Consider the following 15726-nt stretch of genomic DNA (forward strand, 5'->3'; position numbering starts at 1 on the left):
GCATCCCAGAATGCACTGAGAATGGGGCCTAAGATTTCAGTGGGAGGGGCCTTAAAAGCCTAGGTCAACCAGGGCCTAAGGCCCCTCCCCGGTCACACTGCAAGAGACTATCAGTGCATGGGTTTCATCACAAAATTAGCACGTGACATCAAAGTTAATTTATTTTATTTATTAGGGTATATTTACCACCTTTATGAAGGAATTCATTCAAGGCAGTGTACAGCAATAGACAACCACAAATTGCAATACAAGGTATGGCATAGTACACTACATTACAATTCGCAATAAAACATTTTAATAGATAGCATAGGGTGTAAACAAAGATGGAACATATATACAGTATATATATGAGACAGTAACAGGAGAAAGAAAATAAAAGGACAACTTTATAGAAAGGTGCACATGAAGTTTGAAAGGTGCTTGAAATTATCTTAGCTAGGGTAGGAGTGGTAAGCCCGTCCTACTATAGCACCTAAGACATGTGTGTATCTCAACTGCTACCAGAGGGGCCAATGAGAAATCTTCCGCAAGCCTGGCTGTACAGGTACCTTGGGGTATACACTCGCATTACTGACTGTATTCTTGGCTGCTCATTGCATTCAAACAAATGCATAAGAAGCTGAAGTAAAGCCACCTAATCACATCGGGGTCATCAGTGAGGTAAATTAGACGACTGTACTTCAAAGCCATTAAGTGTGGTGTAGCAATGAAGACAACAGAGGGCAGTGACTGCCTGAATTTTTTGACCAGGGCAGCTTATTCTGACTTGACCTCTTTGCACCATTAACTTTATGCACTAGCGCCTCCACTTCCCCTACTATATCTGACCCAACCTGACCACCTTCCTCCTGATTTAATGAAAAAAATCATCTCATAAGAACATAAGCAATGCCTCCGCTGGATCAGACCTGAGGTCCATCGTGCCCAGCAGTCCGCTCATGCAGGGGCCCAACAGGTCCAGGACCTGTGCAGTAATCCTCTATCTATACCCCTCTATCCCCTTTTCCAGCAGGAAATTGTCCAATCCTTTCTTGAACCCCAGTACCGTACTCTGCCCTATTACGCTCTCTGGAAGCGCATTCTAGGTGTCCACCACACGCTGGGTAAAGAAGAACTTCCTAGCATTCGTTTTGAATCTGTCCCCTTTCAACTTTTCTGAATGCCCTCTTGTTCTTTTATTATTCAAAAGTTTGAAGAATCTGTCCCTCTCTACTCTCTCTATGCCCTTCATGATCTTGTAAGTCTCTATCATATCCCCTCTAAGTCTCCTCTTCTCCAGGGAAAAAGAGTCCCAGTTTCTCCAATCTCTCAGCGTATGAAAGGTTTTCCATCCCCTTTATCAGATGTGTCGCTCTCCTCTGAACCCTCCCGAGTAGCGCCATGTCCTTCTTAAAGTACAGCGACCAATATTGGACGCAGTACTCCAGATGCAGACGCACCATCGCCCGATACAACGGCAGGATAACTTCTTTCGTTCTGGTTGTAATACCCTTCTTGATTATACCTAGCATTCTATTCGCTCTCTTAACGACACTCTGGTGTCTAGAGCATCCCCCTAGCCCAACATGACCCCCTTTCCATCCGTCTGACTTAAAAATGAAATGTCCCTGGTGTCTAGTGGTATCCCCTTTCCCCATCCAACATGACCCCATTTCCATCCCTCTGGCTGGAGTTGACTGAGTTAGTGGAGAATTAGTAAAAACCTGGATTTTATTCATTCCCAGCCTTTGGTCTTAAAAGCAATAAATTTGTGTACCTAGTTCCGTGCCATGGGGCAACAATAGGCAGTCACCTATGCAGGACACTTGTACCTGGGGTTACAATATGTTCTTATGACTTTAGGTATGTTGTACCCTTGACAAGTTTCATAAAGAAAATCTTCACATACTTTTGCTCTGATATTGAGGCAGAGCCACAGGTAAAAAAAAAAATATCCACTGATTTTTTCCCAAAACAGATTATTTGAAAATTGCTCTACATATTGCTACATACTCTTCTGACTTGCTAGTTAGTTGCTTACATTTAAGCACATTGAGGGTGGAGGGTGTTTAGAGGGCCAGTTTACTCATCTGAATGGCCTTCCACCTACAGACAGATAACAATTTCACAACATGTTTGTTACTCACTCGTAGGTTGTATAATTTGACATCAAGCCCCATGGAGACGGCCAGAGTCTTGTAGAGAGAGAAACCAGGTCGTGGAATGAGAATATTCTGACCTGGATTAGCCAACACTCCTAAAGCGAGTTCAATCGCCTGACTGCAGCCACTGGTTAGGATTACATCCTAAAAAAACACAGAGCGTGCTCATTTCATGAATAACCATCATGGAGCTACTTACAGTATTAATGTCAGTGGCATTAATGTCATTTGCAGATTCTATAAATAAGTGCCAGTATTTTAATGCCCCTGTGTGCGTAAATGTCTAGAAAACCAGCATATTACCCATTAATTGCCTGCAGGTTTCTAAGAGGTAGCTTACATGGCATGTGTAAGTGGCATAGCGTGTCAGGGGCTTCTACATGGGTGAAACATGGCAAGGATATACAGACTACGAAAGGTCATCTACATCTCTGCTGCAATTACGCCAGTGTTAAGTGCACTGATACTGGGTTACGCTATCTGGGGATCTGCCGTGTTCACAGAAGCCAAAACCAACTTTAATTCCTCCAACCAACCATGAAGATAAAGTGTGAATATCTGTATTTCTGTTCTAATTGAGGCATATATGGACATTTTGATTGATTTTCCCCTAATATGCAATACTCTCCTCCACTACACAATTTATCATCCCAAAACTCTGAGAAATAATATTCCTACAGGGCAATTTCTTTGCTGCATTGTGAAGGATTTTAAATATCATGCACAAGGATTAGCCAAGCGATATACCCAGAGAGGATATCCAGGTTATATCATGTAATAGAGCCTTATATAGGCCTAGAAAATTAGAAGGAGCAAATGAAATGGTTGATAGTGTATTTTGTCTATACACGGGGGAATCGTCATTTGGGGGAAATGAAAAAAGGGACTCCAATCCGGGACATTACAGGAGAAGAGTGGTGTAGTGGTTGGAAATACTCCTTGTGACCCTGGGCAAGTAACTCAATCCTCCATTGCTCCAGGTACGTTAGAAAGATTATGAGCCCAGTGGAATGCTTCAGGACCTGATTGTAAACTTTGATAGGTGGTATATAAATACCTAAAATAAAGAAATATTGTAAACTGGCAATAGTGAAAAGTAGTTTGTATTGCAGCATCATACTGATCCTAAAACAATGGGAGTAATTTACTGTCGCCAGATTACAACCCTTAAACACTATTAGGACAAAAAAACAGAAGCTTCCTTTATGAGTCATTGTTTTATGTTTTCTTAAAACTTCTTATACCGCATGTTCTTACGACAGCTCCAACTGGTTTACAATATAAATACATTAAAAAAAAGGAACTCCATATGTAACAGGACAGCTCTAAACAGAAAGCATAACATACGCTCCCTCATTCGCACCTACAACACTTAATTTAAAAGATCCTTGTATCAATTCTGTTGCAGAATAATCATTCTTTAGACCAATTAAGAAATGTGGTATTAATTAAAGTGTATCAACAATGTGGAGGAGACATATCTTAGTTATTAGGATTTAAAGGACAGAGATTAAATTTTGAATGGAATACTATTGTTCCTTATGGATTAAATAATGAAATAGTTAGTGGAGGTGTGTTTGTGCATCAGTAGGGTATAAGCGTGGCAGCTTTTTTTATTGGGTTTCAATGGAGAATTTCCTCCTCACCCTGTATAAAAGGAGGCAGGAGAGAAGAGAAGGGAAGTGAAATGAAAGTCCACACAGATTTTCCATGGGTATATGTATACACCTACTTCAAAGCACCTTAAATGCACATGAGGTTTCCCGAGTCCTGAATGTACATTCTACCCTACTCATGGTCTTAAAAGCAGTACTGACTTTATAGAATTTAACCCCTTAAAGCAGTGGTCTCAAACTCAAACCCTTTGCAGGGCCACATTTTGGATTTGTAGGTACTTGGAGGACTGCCAAAAAAAAAATAGTTAATGTCTTATTAAAGAAATGGCAACTTTGCATAAAGTAAGTACCTACAAATCCAAAATGTGGATTATCTGAAATCTGAAATTATCTGAAGTAATTAAGGAAAGATTTATATACTATAGTTTATAAATCTTTCCTTAATTGCTTCTGATAATTGTTGCTGAAAGCAGTGCAACATACAGAAAGTGAAAAACTATCAAAGTATCAACCGCAAGAGACAAGATTTTGGACCAACTATTTTGAGGCCCTCAGTGTTATAAAGAATGATTCTTTATGGAAGTTTCAAGTTTCTTTATTTTTGATATACCTTTTATCATACAGGTATCTAAACGGTTTACAATAATATATCGTAAAAGTTAAAAGAAGGATATAAACTAAATTTTTTTAAAAAACCAAAACTTGTGCCTTAAGTGTCTAGTGGTCATGTCCGCAACCGCCTTCAGCTCTCGCCTCCTCCAGCACCGAACACACGCACATGGTTACCTTACGTTCTGGAACATTGCCTGCCTCACTGCTGTAACCTCATGCAAGCGCTTTCCTGCGTCTGTACAGGATTGTGAGGTAGAGTGGAGAGGACAATTGTGTACAGATGCAGGAAAGCGCTTGCGTTCCAGAACGCAACCGCTGGACATGACCACTGGACACTTAAGGCACAAGTTTTCCATAAAGAATCATTCTTATAATACCGAGGGCTTCAAAATAGTACCTGGTGGACTGCTTGTGGCCCCTGGGCCACGTGTTTGAGACTACAGCTTTAAAGTATTACAGGTTTCCAGTCTCACCTTGGCCTCCAGGGGGCAGTCTGCACATGAGTAATATTTGGCAATCACAGCTCTGCTGCTTTGATACCCTGTCAATAAACAGTGGGATAATAAGTGATTAAAACGTGAATGTCTGTATTTCACTTCATAACATATTTCCATATCATGCCAAGAAAACCATGAGGGGGAGGGGGGATCCCATACTGTGTGGTTACCAGGAGTCAAATCTGACTCAAGGACACATCTGGATGCCAGAGGAAAATGGAACCTTTGTAGGAAATGCATGAACTCTTGAAGACCTTTCATTAGGTAGGAGAAATCTCAGGAGATTTGGATTTCATTGTGTGCCTTTGTAAGCCCATGCTGACTATGAATTACAGTTCATGTATAGGACATAGGTTTCCGGATCAAGACAACCCACCTCTTATCTGGACTTCCGGCAGAAACTAAAGACATACCTCTTCCCTTTAATAACCACAAGATCTGACTTAAAAATGTAACTTAATGAACCAGATTCAATTCTTAATGTAAACCGCATAGATTCCTTGTTGAGAACTGCAGGGTATAAGACACCTACTTACCTACTTGATTTTAATAAGTAGGTAGGTAGGTGGTTTGAAACCTATGAGGTAAATAGGAGTGTGCTATTTGAAGCACTAGGTAACCCATGAATTGGGTAAAACACTCCATAATCTGAGGTATACAACCACGTTTTGGAAAAGTGATTTTTTAGTTGGTTGATTACCTCACAGTTTCTTCTTATGTGTGTGGTTTTTTTGTTTATGTAGTTTGAAGTACTTCTTAACCACACTAATTTTGATTGTTTTGATCCTTTAAAAGGTATCATAGGGCTCGATCTCTAGCCAGTGACGGTCAGGATTTTTTTAAATGCTGGCTTTCACTGGCTATTTTAAACTTGTATATTTAGCACTGGGGCTTGATATAGAAATTCATCACCATTTCCGTCCCCGTGGATAACCGCGTGAAACCATCCCGTGTCATTCTTTAGTGTCTACCTCAACCTCAGTCCTTCCACACCAGTGTTCTTCAATGCAAAGCTTTGGGCCCATTCATACTCTGATTCTTCCCTCTTTCCTTAAAGAATGACACAGGGATGGCGTCCCGTGGTTTACCACAGAGACGGTGACACATTCTGTCACCGTGTCATTCTCTAGAATTTGTCATCGTTCCCATCCCTGCAGATAGCCACGGGAAACCATCCTGTATCATTCTTTAGTGTCTCTGAACCTCAGTTCTTCTACACCAGCATTCTTCAATGCAAGGCTTGAGGGTCAGTGGCTGGGCCTAATCATACTATGATTCTTCCCTCTCTCCTTAAAGAATGACTTGGGGATTGTTTCCCACGGGGACAGGAACGGTGATGAATTTTGTCACTGTGTCATTCTCTATGAACTCTGCAAAATTTCACCAAAATGAAATAACAGAACATGTTTTTTATATTTGTAAATATATATATATAAAGAGAGAATTTCAGTAACCAATCAGCAGTACTCATTGCTCAATACATTAATGAATGGAGCTAACCTCTCCAAATGGCGGTATCACAAGTTACACCATATACTTCTCTCTGTTTATTATACTTTTGCAAAGTGGTGATACCAAATATACTCTGTGATTTCAACTATACAATTACTGTATATCCTGTTCCCGCATTATAAAAAGCAGTCTTAACTTACAGACAGTCCTCAGTGTCATCCAGTATTAGAGAATAACACGGGGACAAATTTGATTTATGATTTTAAAGTGTCCGAGGCTCGTGCAGATGAGGACAGAGCGTGCAGGGATGGGGCAGGGGCAGAGACAGAGACAGACCTTGCGGGGACAGGACAGGGATGAAGATAGATCCCTTGGGGACAGGGACAAATTTGATAAAATATTACATTTAAAAGAACAATGATGAATTATCTATTACATATTGTGATTCTGTATGGGCTCAATTTAGAGCTTGAATGAATATTTCTTATTTTAAACAGGTGATCTGTAATTGGAGGAGAGTAAATCAGTTAGTTATGACTTAAGAATCAGCTGTTTTTGTTATTCTGTAGAATATAAAGAGAAAGAAAAAATTCTGCCCATCCTCTTGGTCTAGAAAGTGGCTGAGCTGGATGGTGCCAGTGATGCTGGTAGGTATATGGCAAGTTAATAAATCATTTGTGAGATACTAATTTATTATCTCTTGTAGGGAAGTTTCTGAAAAAGCGTTGAGTGAAACATGTTGGTTGAAACTTCCTAGATTTAAAGACTATTAGGCTAAGTAATAATATTTATAAATATATGGCATTTTTTAAAAGATAAAAAGGAAGTGAAAATTCTAAATGATATAGGAGTTAATGAAGGATCGATGATGAGTAGACCCTTAGGCCCTGATTCTGCAAAGTGCACCTACACTTGGGCATAGTTTGAACGTCCTCATTAGACGCACTTTGTAGAATCGTGTTCAACAACACTGAGCGGTGCTCAGTGTCAGTTGGACATCCACCTTTTTAGACATCCTTTACAGAATTGGGGGTTTTTTAGGCGGGAGTTAGACGTTCAACCAATGTCCTTAATGTTATAATTTTGACGTTATAAGAATGGGAAATTTATGCTATTTTTTTATTATAATTGTAAAATGTTTGCACCATACCATTTAAAAAAAATCTGTTTAATGTTTTTATTTATTTATTTTCTGTCACAGATATTGAGTTGGATTTGAACTAGGAACATCAGCGTAGAAGGTTGTAGTTTTAACCAGTGTACTACAGCGGAAGCTAACAAGCTGAATAGCAATTGTAAAACTAGGTCTTATAGGCATTGTAAAGAAGTATACTTTTGAACGTGGTTTGGTCTTCAGATAGACGTGAGTTTGATATATGTGAGTTCTGTGGATGGGACTTAGGCAGGCTTTGAACGTTTCCAATGCGATCTTGTAAATAGGGTTCAGGGATTTTATTTCTACTTTAGCTCAAAATATATTTAATAAGCTACCACATAAACAGGGCACATCAATACAAACATATTGCATGCAAAACCTACTACTTTTCTGGCTAAACACCAATGTTATTTGCTAATTACAGCACATGAAAAACACAGCTTTCGGTTTCTTGCTCAAAAACAACCCTTTTTTCTCACTACATAGTGTTTCAGTGAGCTCATTCTTCAAAGAGATGCAACCACATGACATAAATATATAGATTGCACAGATAACTTCATTTGCAAAAGGGTAAAAACTGAAAAAAAAACTCAGATATAAACCTTAGTATGGCTTCTAGTTCATTGCAAATGGAGGTGTGCAGCTGCACAATGCTGACCTCATTGTGGCATCATCAAGATGCACCTAGATGGTAGATTGTCACAAAAAAATGGAACATGTGTTGGGGTATCCAACCATCATTTTGATTTGAACCCCTGACCTTCAGAGAAAGAAAGAAGTGCCTTTACCTGCTGAGCCACAGCTGCTTCTTTTGAGTCAGAGCTTCCTACCATGAGAGCTTAGGATATCCTAGCCATGTGAAGATCTAAATAAGTTTTGTTTTTTGTTTTTTTAAATTAGGATTTTATATACTGCCTATCAAGGTTATCTAAGCGGTTTTACAGTCAAGCATTTTCCCTATCTGTCCCGGTGGGCTGTTGAAGATGTCAAAGTCTAACATCCATATACTCTTATATCAGAGCAAATAGGAAGCTGTTTAAAATTTCTGGTGATGAGGGGGGATATTAACCCCTGCCTTTTGGGACAATGAAAGCAGTGCTTTAAGCCATTGAGCCAGAGCTGCTTTCTTTCAGATAAGTGTCATATCATACCTAAGCAGATGATACCTAAGCAGATCGCTAAGCTATGATATAACAAGGCAGTCAGAGATTCTTCCTAGAAGCTGCTGTGGCTCAATGAGTAAAAGGTCATGGATTTGAATCTCCAACTTCCCAGAAAATATTTTAATTATGGCATTCTACAGTGCAGGTGCACTTTGATGATGTCACAATGAGGTCACACAAATGTAGACGCATCTCAAAACACGCGTCTACATCCCTAGGACCTCCATCTGCCAATTATCGCTTGTTAAGACCCTTAAATCACTCATTAACCACTTAGTTTGAACTCTTAACTCCCGCTTAACTTTAGGCAGAACTTAGGCACCATTAGGCACCCTTTATAGAATCTGGCCCTTAAAGCTCAGGGTAATGAAAATACTTGAGCCCTGAGTGGTGTCACTGAGGTCCTATGAAAAAGGCAATTCACTTGGGATTAAAAGTTAATGATTTACAATATGTGAAAATCAGACCTCAAGTTTATTTGAATACATGCTGCATGGGAGAAGAAGCATTTTATAAGGAGTGGCATATAGGACTCTTGTCTGCCTGACATTCACTTCTGTAAAATCTCTGTCAGGACAGTATACTTCTAAACAAGCCTCACATAGTAGTGTGCCTCCTTTTTTTGCCCTCTAGCCTCACTTGACCTCCTTCACAAAGCAGCATGCAGTGCTTCCAGCATGCTGCCTGCAGTTGACCTGGAAGCCTTCTCTCTGATGTCAGAGCTCACATCAGAGGGACGGCTTCTGGGTCAGTGTCATGCAGCGTGCAGGAACTGTGGCCCACAGCCCTGCAAGAAGAAAGTGCAGCTGGAAGGCAGGATGGAGGTGGCCGACCTGGACGGCTCTGGTACAGTCTCGCAGGAGGAGAAGTAGTTGGGCCACAGAAAGGAGGGAGTGAACAGGTGAGCGAGCGTGTGTGCAAGCAATGGGCCAAGTAAGGGAGAGAGAGGGGGCATGAACTTGGGATAAAGGAGGACGTGCATTGGGACATAGGAGGGGCACGAACCTGGGACAAAGGCTGGAGGGAAGGGGACATAAACTTGGGACACAAAAGGGAGGGAGCATGTTTGGACACAGAAGGAAGGGAAGGGGTATGAACTTGGGAAAGAGATGGGAGAGAAGAAGAGGGCACATAGGATAGAGGGAGGGAAGGAGATGCTGAGGTAGGGGGAGGGAGTAGAAAGGGACAATTGCTGGGCATGGGTGTGTGAGTTAGAGGGAAAGAGAGATGGGTCTCTACCAGATCCTTTAATTCAGTAGCATAATTAAATGAAATTACTTCTGAAGTTTATGGGGACGGAAGAGATTACTTATGGGGACAAATTTGATTCCAGTGGGGACAGGTTTGATTTCTGTTCCCACAAAACTACTTTGGATATCTTCAGCTGTGGGGCTTGGAATCCCCACCAGCTACATGGTAAGCCTGAGGCAAAGCTGGAACCTACTACTAATGCCTAGAGTGCTATAGATGTATATAGGTACTTTCTCTGTCCCTAGTGGGCTCACAATCTAAGTTTTTCCACCAGGGGGAATTGAACCCAGTCTGCTGCACTAACCATTTGGCCACTCCTCCAGGCCCACCTATGGCTCTGTCCCTGCTGACAGCTGTATCTAGACTTTAGTTCTATGTTACCAGGATCTTTTGGAATCTGCACAGAAACAGATACGTCTGTTATGGCACAGAAGAATTAAAGAGACACTGAAAAAAGTTGTGGTAACCATACCTATTGAGGGGGCATAGCCATTATACTTCCCCGAGTCAAGGGCATCTTTCATGGCCTGGATTACCTCATCCTCAGTAGGCAGATTTCCAAATACTGTTGGATCACCTTTAAAGAGAAACATTCATTGTTAGAATCCATATTTACATCTTTACTGCATCTTTTTCTATGTTCTCATTGTGGAAAGTATTTCTCCCTTCTTTCCTTCTCATTCACCCTCCTTGATATTGGGGATATATCACACTGCATCATCTTCTCTATCTAAGTGTGTGAACTATAATATTGGTTCTGACTCTTTTCCTTCATCATCCTCCGTCTTGCTTCTCAATATTCTTGGCCTCGTGAACATCATGAAGGGGAACCTGGATGTTGGTAAAGTGTTCTACTCATCTCCCTTGATCTATCTGCTTTTTTTGATCTGATTACCCATTCTATCTTGTTACAGCAGCTCTCTGACTTCCATATTTTCCATAGTGTTTTTTTGTTGGAATCAGCCCTATCTTGAGAACAGAACATTCAGAGTCTCCTTGTCCCAGATGCTTTCTTTGCCTCTGATGTCCCCATGGGTTCTATTCTGGACCCTATCCTCTAATATCCTCCTTTGCTTTGTTAATCCAGTCCCTTGGCTTTATGTTTTTCATTTATGCTGATGATATGCAACTTCTCTGTGCTCCTGATGCTTACTCTTCTGACTCTATAGTGGTTATAGCCTCCAAATAAGATAGAACCTTGGACTGACTGATCTTAAATTGACTAAAATTAAATATTGATACATCTGAGACTATTGAAGGTTTTCACGGCATTCTTCATTCTCTCCACTTCTTTTATCTTTCAATACAGGTGTTCAGTTTCCCTTAAAGGACTCTTTGAAGATCCTCAAGGGTCACACTCAATAATGATCTTAACTTTAGCATACACATCTTTATTGTCATCAACAAAATGCTTTTCCACACTGAAACAAATAGAGTTTGTCTCCCCTTCTCCCATCCTAGGCCTTCCATTACTGCACATTCAAATTCTGGTCCTGGTCACCTCAAGAGTGGATTAATCTAATCCTTTATACCAGAGACTATGAGGCTCATAATCAAAACTTTGAAACATAAAAAAAACCCAGCCCAAGTTGGCACTTGGACGTCCTAATAGCTGGGAAATCCAAGTGCCTATAATCAAAACTGACTTTTAGGCTGCTGTGCGTCCAGAGCTCAAGGGGCCTGTTGGGATTTGTATTATGGGTGGACATCGGGCAGGCTTAGACCTGGACATCCTGCAGTGATAATCAAAGCTTTCCCAGGACATCCTAGACGGAACTTAAATGCAAGCATTTAGACCTATTTTAGTTATATCTAAGTGCCTCAAAGCTGCCCAAACTGACCAGATGACCACTGGAGGGATTAAGGCAAAATCCCCCTTACTTCTCCAGTGATCACTGACCCCCCTCCCACCAACCAAAGAAGGGGGGAGGGGGGTAAAGCAGTACATTGAGGGCTTGCCATCAGCTGATCATGGCAGGCGATTCCCCATCAGCTGAGTTGGTTTTGGGGATTCCTGTCAGCTCAAGTACTGATCCCCTCCAATACACCTCCATACTAACTGACACCCCCGTACCTTCAAATGACAAATCAGCAGGAGGGAAGCCCACTCCCTCCTGTCTATAAGACCACGTGCTCAGAATGACAGGCCTTCCCCCTCCAATTGCATCTTGGGATACAGTGGGAGGGGCCTAAGGTCCTGATTGGCTCAAAATCATGGCTTCCCTCTTGCCGATTTGTCATATGAAGGTATGAGGGTGTCAGGGTAGGTGGGGGAAGGTCCAGGAATATTGGGGGATATGGGGGAATTTGGGAGGGTCCAAGGATGTCAGGGTGTGTGTCCAGGAATGTTGGGGGGAAGGGTGTAAGGCTTGGAGGCTCTTTTTTTATTTGGTTAGTTTGGAGGTGTACTGGAGGGGATTGGTGCCTGTGAGAGAGAGGAATCTCCCTGCCAGTTCAACTGATCCTGGCAGGGGGAATCCCCATCAGTTGAGGTGGCAGAAATCCCTGAAACTGGCTTAGCTGATGAGGATGCCCCTGCTGCAATCAGACAAGGTAGTTGGGTACGTCTGCAAAATATGCTTTTGTGCGTTTTTCATGTGGACTTTTTATTTTTGAAAATGGCCCAAAAAGATAGACACTCTAAGGACCAAAATGCCTACATAGGTCATTTTCAAAAATGAAAGACAAACATCTGGCTATTTTGAAATGGACATTATCTCTTCTGGACTTAGTCGTCCTATCGAAAATGCCTCTCCAATTGTCTCCCAACTTAGAAGACTACAAATGATTGAAAACACATTTATGAAGTTATTCCTAGAGAAGAGGAAATTTGATTATCTATCCATCTCCCACAGGCTGAGCATGGGCTCCTAATATTGTATTATATTCTGAACACATGTCCATAAAAAAAACCCCAACGAATCTTCATAAAGCAAAGAAAGCATCAACACAATCGCATTATGAGCGCTGGCTCTGTTTCAAGGTGCCAATAATTGTAAAGACTAGCTACATGACTTATGTTTGATAATTCAAGAAAGTATGGGATCTCTTAGGGAGAGGAGATAGTGGATGTTTCTATGTAATTCCGATAGGACATGTATTCAACATATAATTGAATCACTGGATACTTCTTTTTCAAATGGATCTAATGATGGTTGCTACAAATGGTAGTTCCTCTTTGGAACTTTAAAATCTCTGTTCTGAAGATCCTACTCACTATTTTATGTGATTTTTCTTGGATATACTTAGGGCTCCTTTTACAAAGGTACGTTAGGGCCTTTACGTGCGGAATAGCGCACGCTTATATGCCGCGCACGCTAGCTACTACTGCCTCCTCTTGAGCAGGCAGTAGTTTTTTGGGTAGCGCGCACTAATCTGATGCATGCGCTAAAAACGCTAGCGCACCTTTGTAAAAGGAGCCCTTAGTCACTGAGAAGGGTGTTTTGTTGGAGTTTTGGTTTATACTTCACCTTATATTTGGAAATTGGTATAGCCAAGGCACCTTGTTGAAATTTCATGGAGGGTAAATTTTCAGAAGTTATTTACTTAGGCAAGAGAACATTTAACCCCCCCCCCCCCCTTCTTTGAAGCTTTTTTATTGCCGGCCTTAGTCAAGTAAAGAAGCTATTTGAAAATTTTCCACCCTCCCTGCATGTTGTACACGCTGATGGTTCTTTAAGTTTTGTCAAGACTTTTGCTTTCAATACAGCTGCTATTTACCTCCCACCAGAATTTGACATCATATTAGACAACTGCCTAATGATTAAACTGGCTTAAGTATATTTATTTATTTATTCATTTTTATAGCCCATCCTTCCCAGGAGCCCGGAACGGGTTACAAGGATACATACACAGAGTTTTCAGGGACAGAGATACGTACGCTACAGAGTCAGTAACATGCTACAGGATCAAAGGCACAAAGCTACAGAATCAATAACTTACAACTTATAGAGAATGTGACTAAGAAACACATGCTTTGCAGAATCTTAGAAAATGTAACCATAGAGTCATGAATGGGTATTAACATACCTGCAGAAGAACTGGTTGGCAGGCTCAGGTGTTCTGAGGTATCTCTATTCTTCATTCCTCAATGTGTACAGTAACTTTCCTCTTTCACCTTTTACTTCTTTCTCCATCCCTTACAATGTGATTTTGTGTCCCCTCTTCCTCCTTCACCATACTCAGGTTACTGGGTATGCTTCACTTTCTTATCCTCCTAAATGTATGAGTTCTGTTTGCATGTCACTATCTTCTTCCCTGTCCTTTCCCACTGAGGTAAACCTCTACTCATTTACTGCTGCCTTCTGTATCTATCTCAATGTATAGGGTGCAGACGACTTGCCTCTTCCCTACTGCTCATTGTAAGAGGTGCATCTTTCTTATACATATTCTTCCTTTCCTCCATTTGTCACAAATTTTCTTCCCTCCTTCTTCACTGTCCTCCATGTCTTGGTTAATACCTTCATTCCACCTTCTCACTCCACCCCCAGCCAATCTTCCCCTTTTCAGAGTGTGGTATACTGTATACTGGATCTCCCTTCCTTTATTTTCTTCAATATATAGCATATCATCATTCTCAATATATAGGTTATATCTTCCCTCCATTTTGTTTACCCTACATGATGTGCAAAGACCCTCTGATTAAGAAAAGGTTTTGTGGCAACCAAAGGTTCAATGATACTGACCTATGGATAAGGCGATCATAGGTTTTCTTGGATTCGGTTCCACATTCATACTGTCGACTATAGCTCTAATGGGATTGAAGGTTTTCTTGGAAATGTCTGATGCTCGAACTGCCCACCTGGGTTTTCTGACTTTCATTTTCTCTATAGGGAAGCTGGTCCCATTAATACAGACATCTCGGACTGTGGGGACAACTCCATTACCATTCACTTGAATTATGTAAGAGTCTGTCTGCATTGCTGCAGCTGTGAGAAAAGAATGATGAGAATATCACTGTTAGATCAGGATCTCTCACAATAAACCAATGGCATTGACAGCAGACAAACAAACAGAGCAAAAGCTAACTCTACCTCTTCCATCATGCTCACCATGGTCTGATTTTTTTTTTTTTAGTTCTACATCAATGTAAAAAAGGTTTGAATAATTTCCTAAAAGAGACGTCCATAAGCCATTCTTGAGATGGCTTGGGGAAATCCACTGCTTCTTCCTAGGATAAGTAGCATAAGATCTGTTTTACTATTTGGGATCTACAGGATACTGGGCTCAGTGGATCTTTGGTCTGTCCCAGTGTAGCAATTCTTATGTTCTTATGTGAGCCAAGTATAGGACAATGAAGTCATTGTGACATCACTGATGAGGTTGGCTCTTAGGTATTGGTGGAATGAGACATTATGACAGATGTTACCAGAGGTGTGCCACAGGGTTTGGTAAGCGATTTGGCGAAGGGCTATCTGCTAAGGTTTGCCTCTTTGCAGATGATATCAAAATATGCACTAAGGTAGACTCCCCTGATGGTGTGGGTAAGATGAGGAAGGACCTAGCGAAGCTTAAATAATGATCTGGAATTTGACAGCTAAGATTTAATGCTAAAAAAATACAGGGTCAGTTTAGGGGGTGAAGAACTTATGCATCTGAAAGAGACTGATTCAATATTTTTGTGAGAAATAGAAGCAAAGATTTAGAAGGAAGAATATGTCTTTTTGCAGATGACATGAAGATTGGAACAGAGTAGATGCTTGGGAAGAAGTAGAAAGCATGAGAAGTAATGTATACAAATTAGAAGTTTGGGCAAATGCTTGGAAGTTAAGCTTTAATGTGAATAAATGTAGGGTGATGCATTTGGGGGTGTAGAAGTCTTCAGAAGTAGGAGATAGG

The 15726-nt window shown here is 40.9% G+C and overlaps 1 protein-coding gene across 2 annotated transcripts in view; it reads right to left on the reverse strand.

Annotated features, from left to right (window-relative positions):
- The window catches only part of TAT (tyrosine aminotransferase), a 253009-nt gene that overhangs the window by 57221 nt on the left and 180062 nt on the right, over window positions 1-15726 (reverse strand). For both annotated transcript variants that reach the window (XM_033941777.1, XM_033941778.1), the window contains exons 3-6: window positions 14574-14816; window positions 10361-10465; window positions 4843-4910; window positions 2127-2285 (exon numbers count right to left, since the gene is read on the reverse strand). In XM_033941777.1, coding sequence (XP_033797668.1) covers window positions 2127-2285; window positions 4843-4910; window positions 10361-10465; window positions 14574-14808 — 567 coding nt within the window. In that variant the 5' untranslated portion in view covers window positions 14809-14816. The remainder of the gene's footprint in view (window positions 1-2126; window positions 2286-4842; window positions 4911-10360; window positions 10466-14573; window positions 14817-15726) is intronic.

The sequence above is a fragment of the Geotrypetes seraphini genome, chromosome 4, assembly GCF_902459505.1.
Source record: "Geotrypetes seraphini chromosome 4, aGeoSer1.1, whole genome shotgun sequence".
NCBI classification, from domain to species: Eukaryota; Metazoa; Chordata; class Amphibia; order Gymnophiona; family Dermophiidae; genus Geotrypetes; species Geotrypetes seraphini.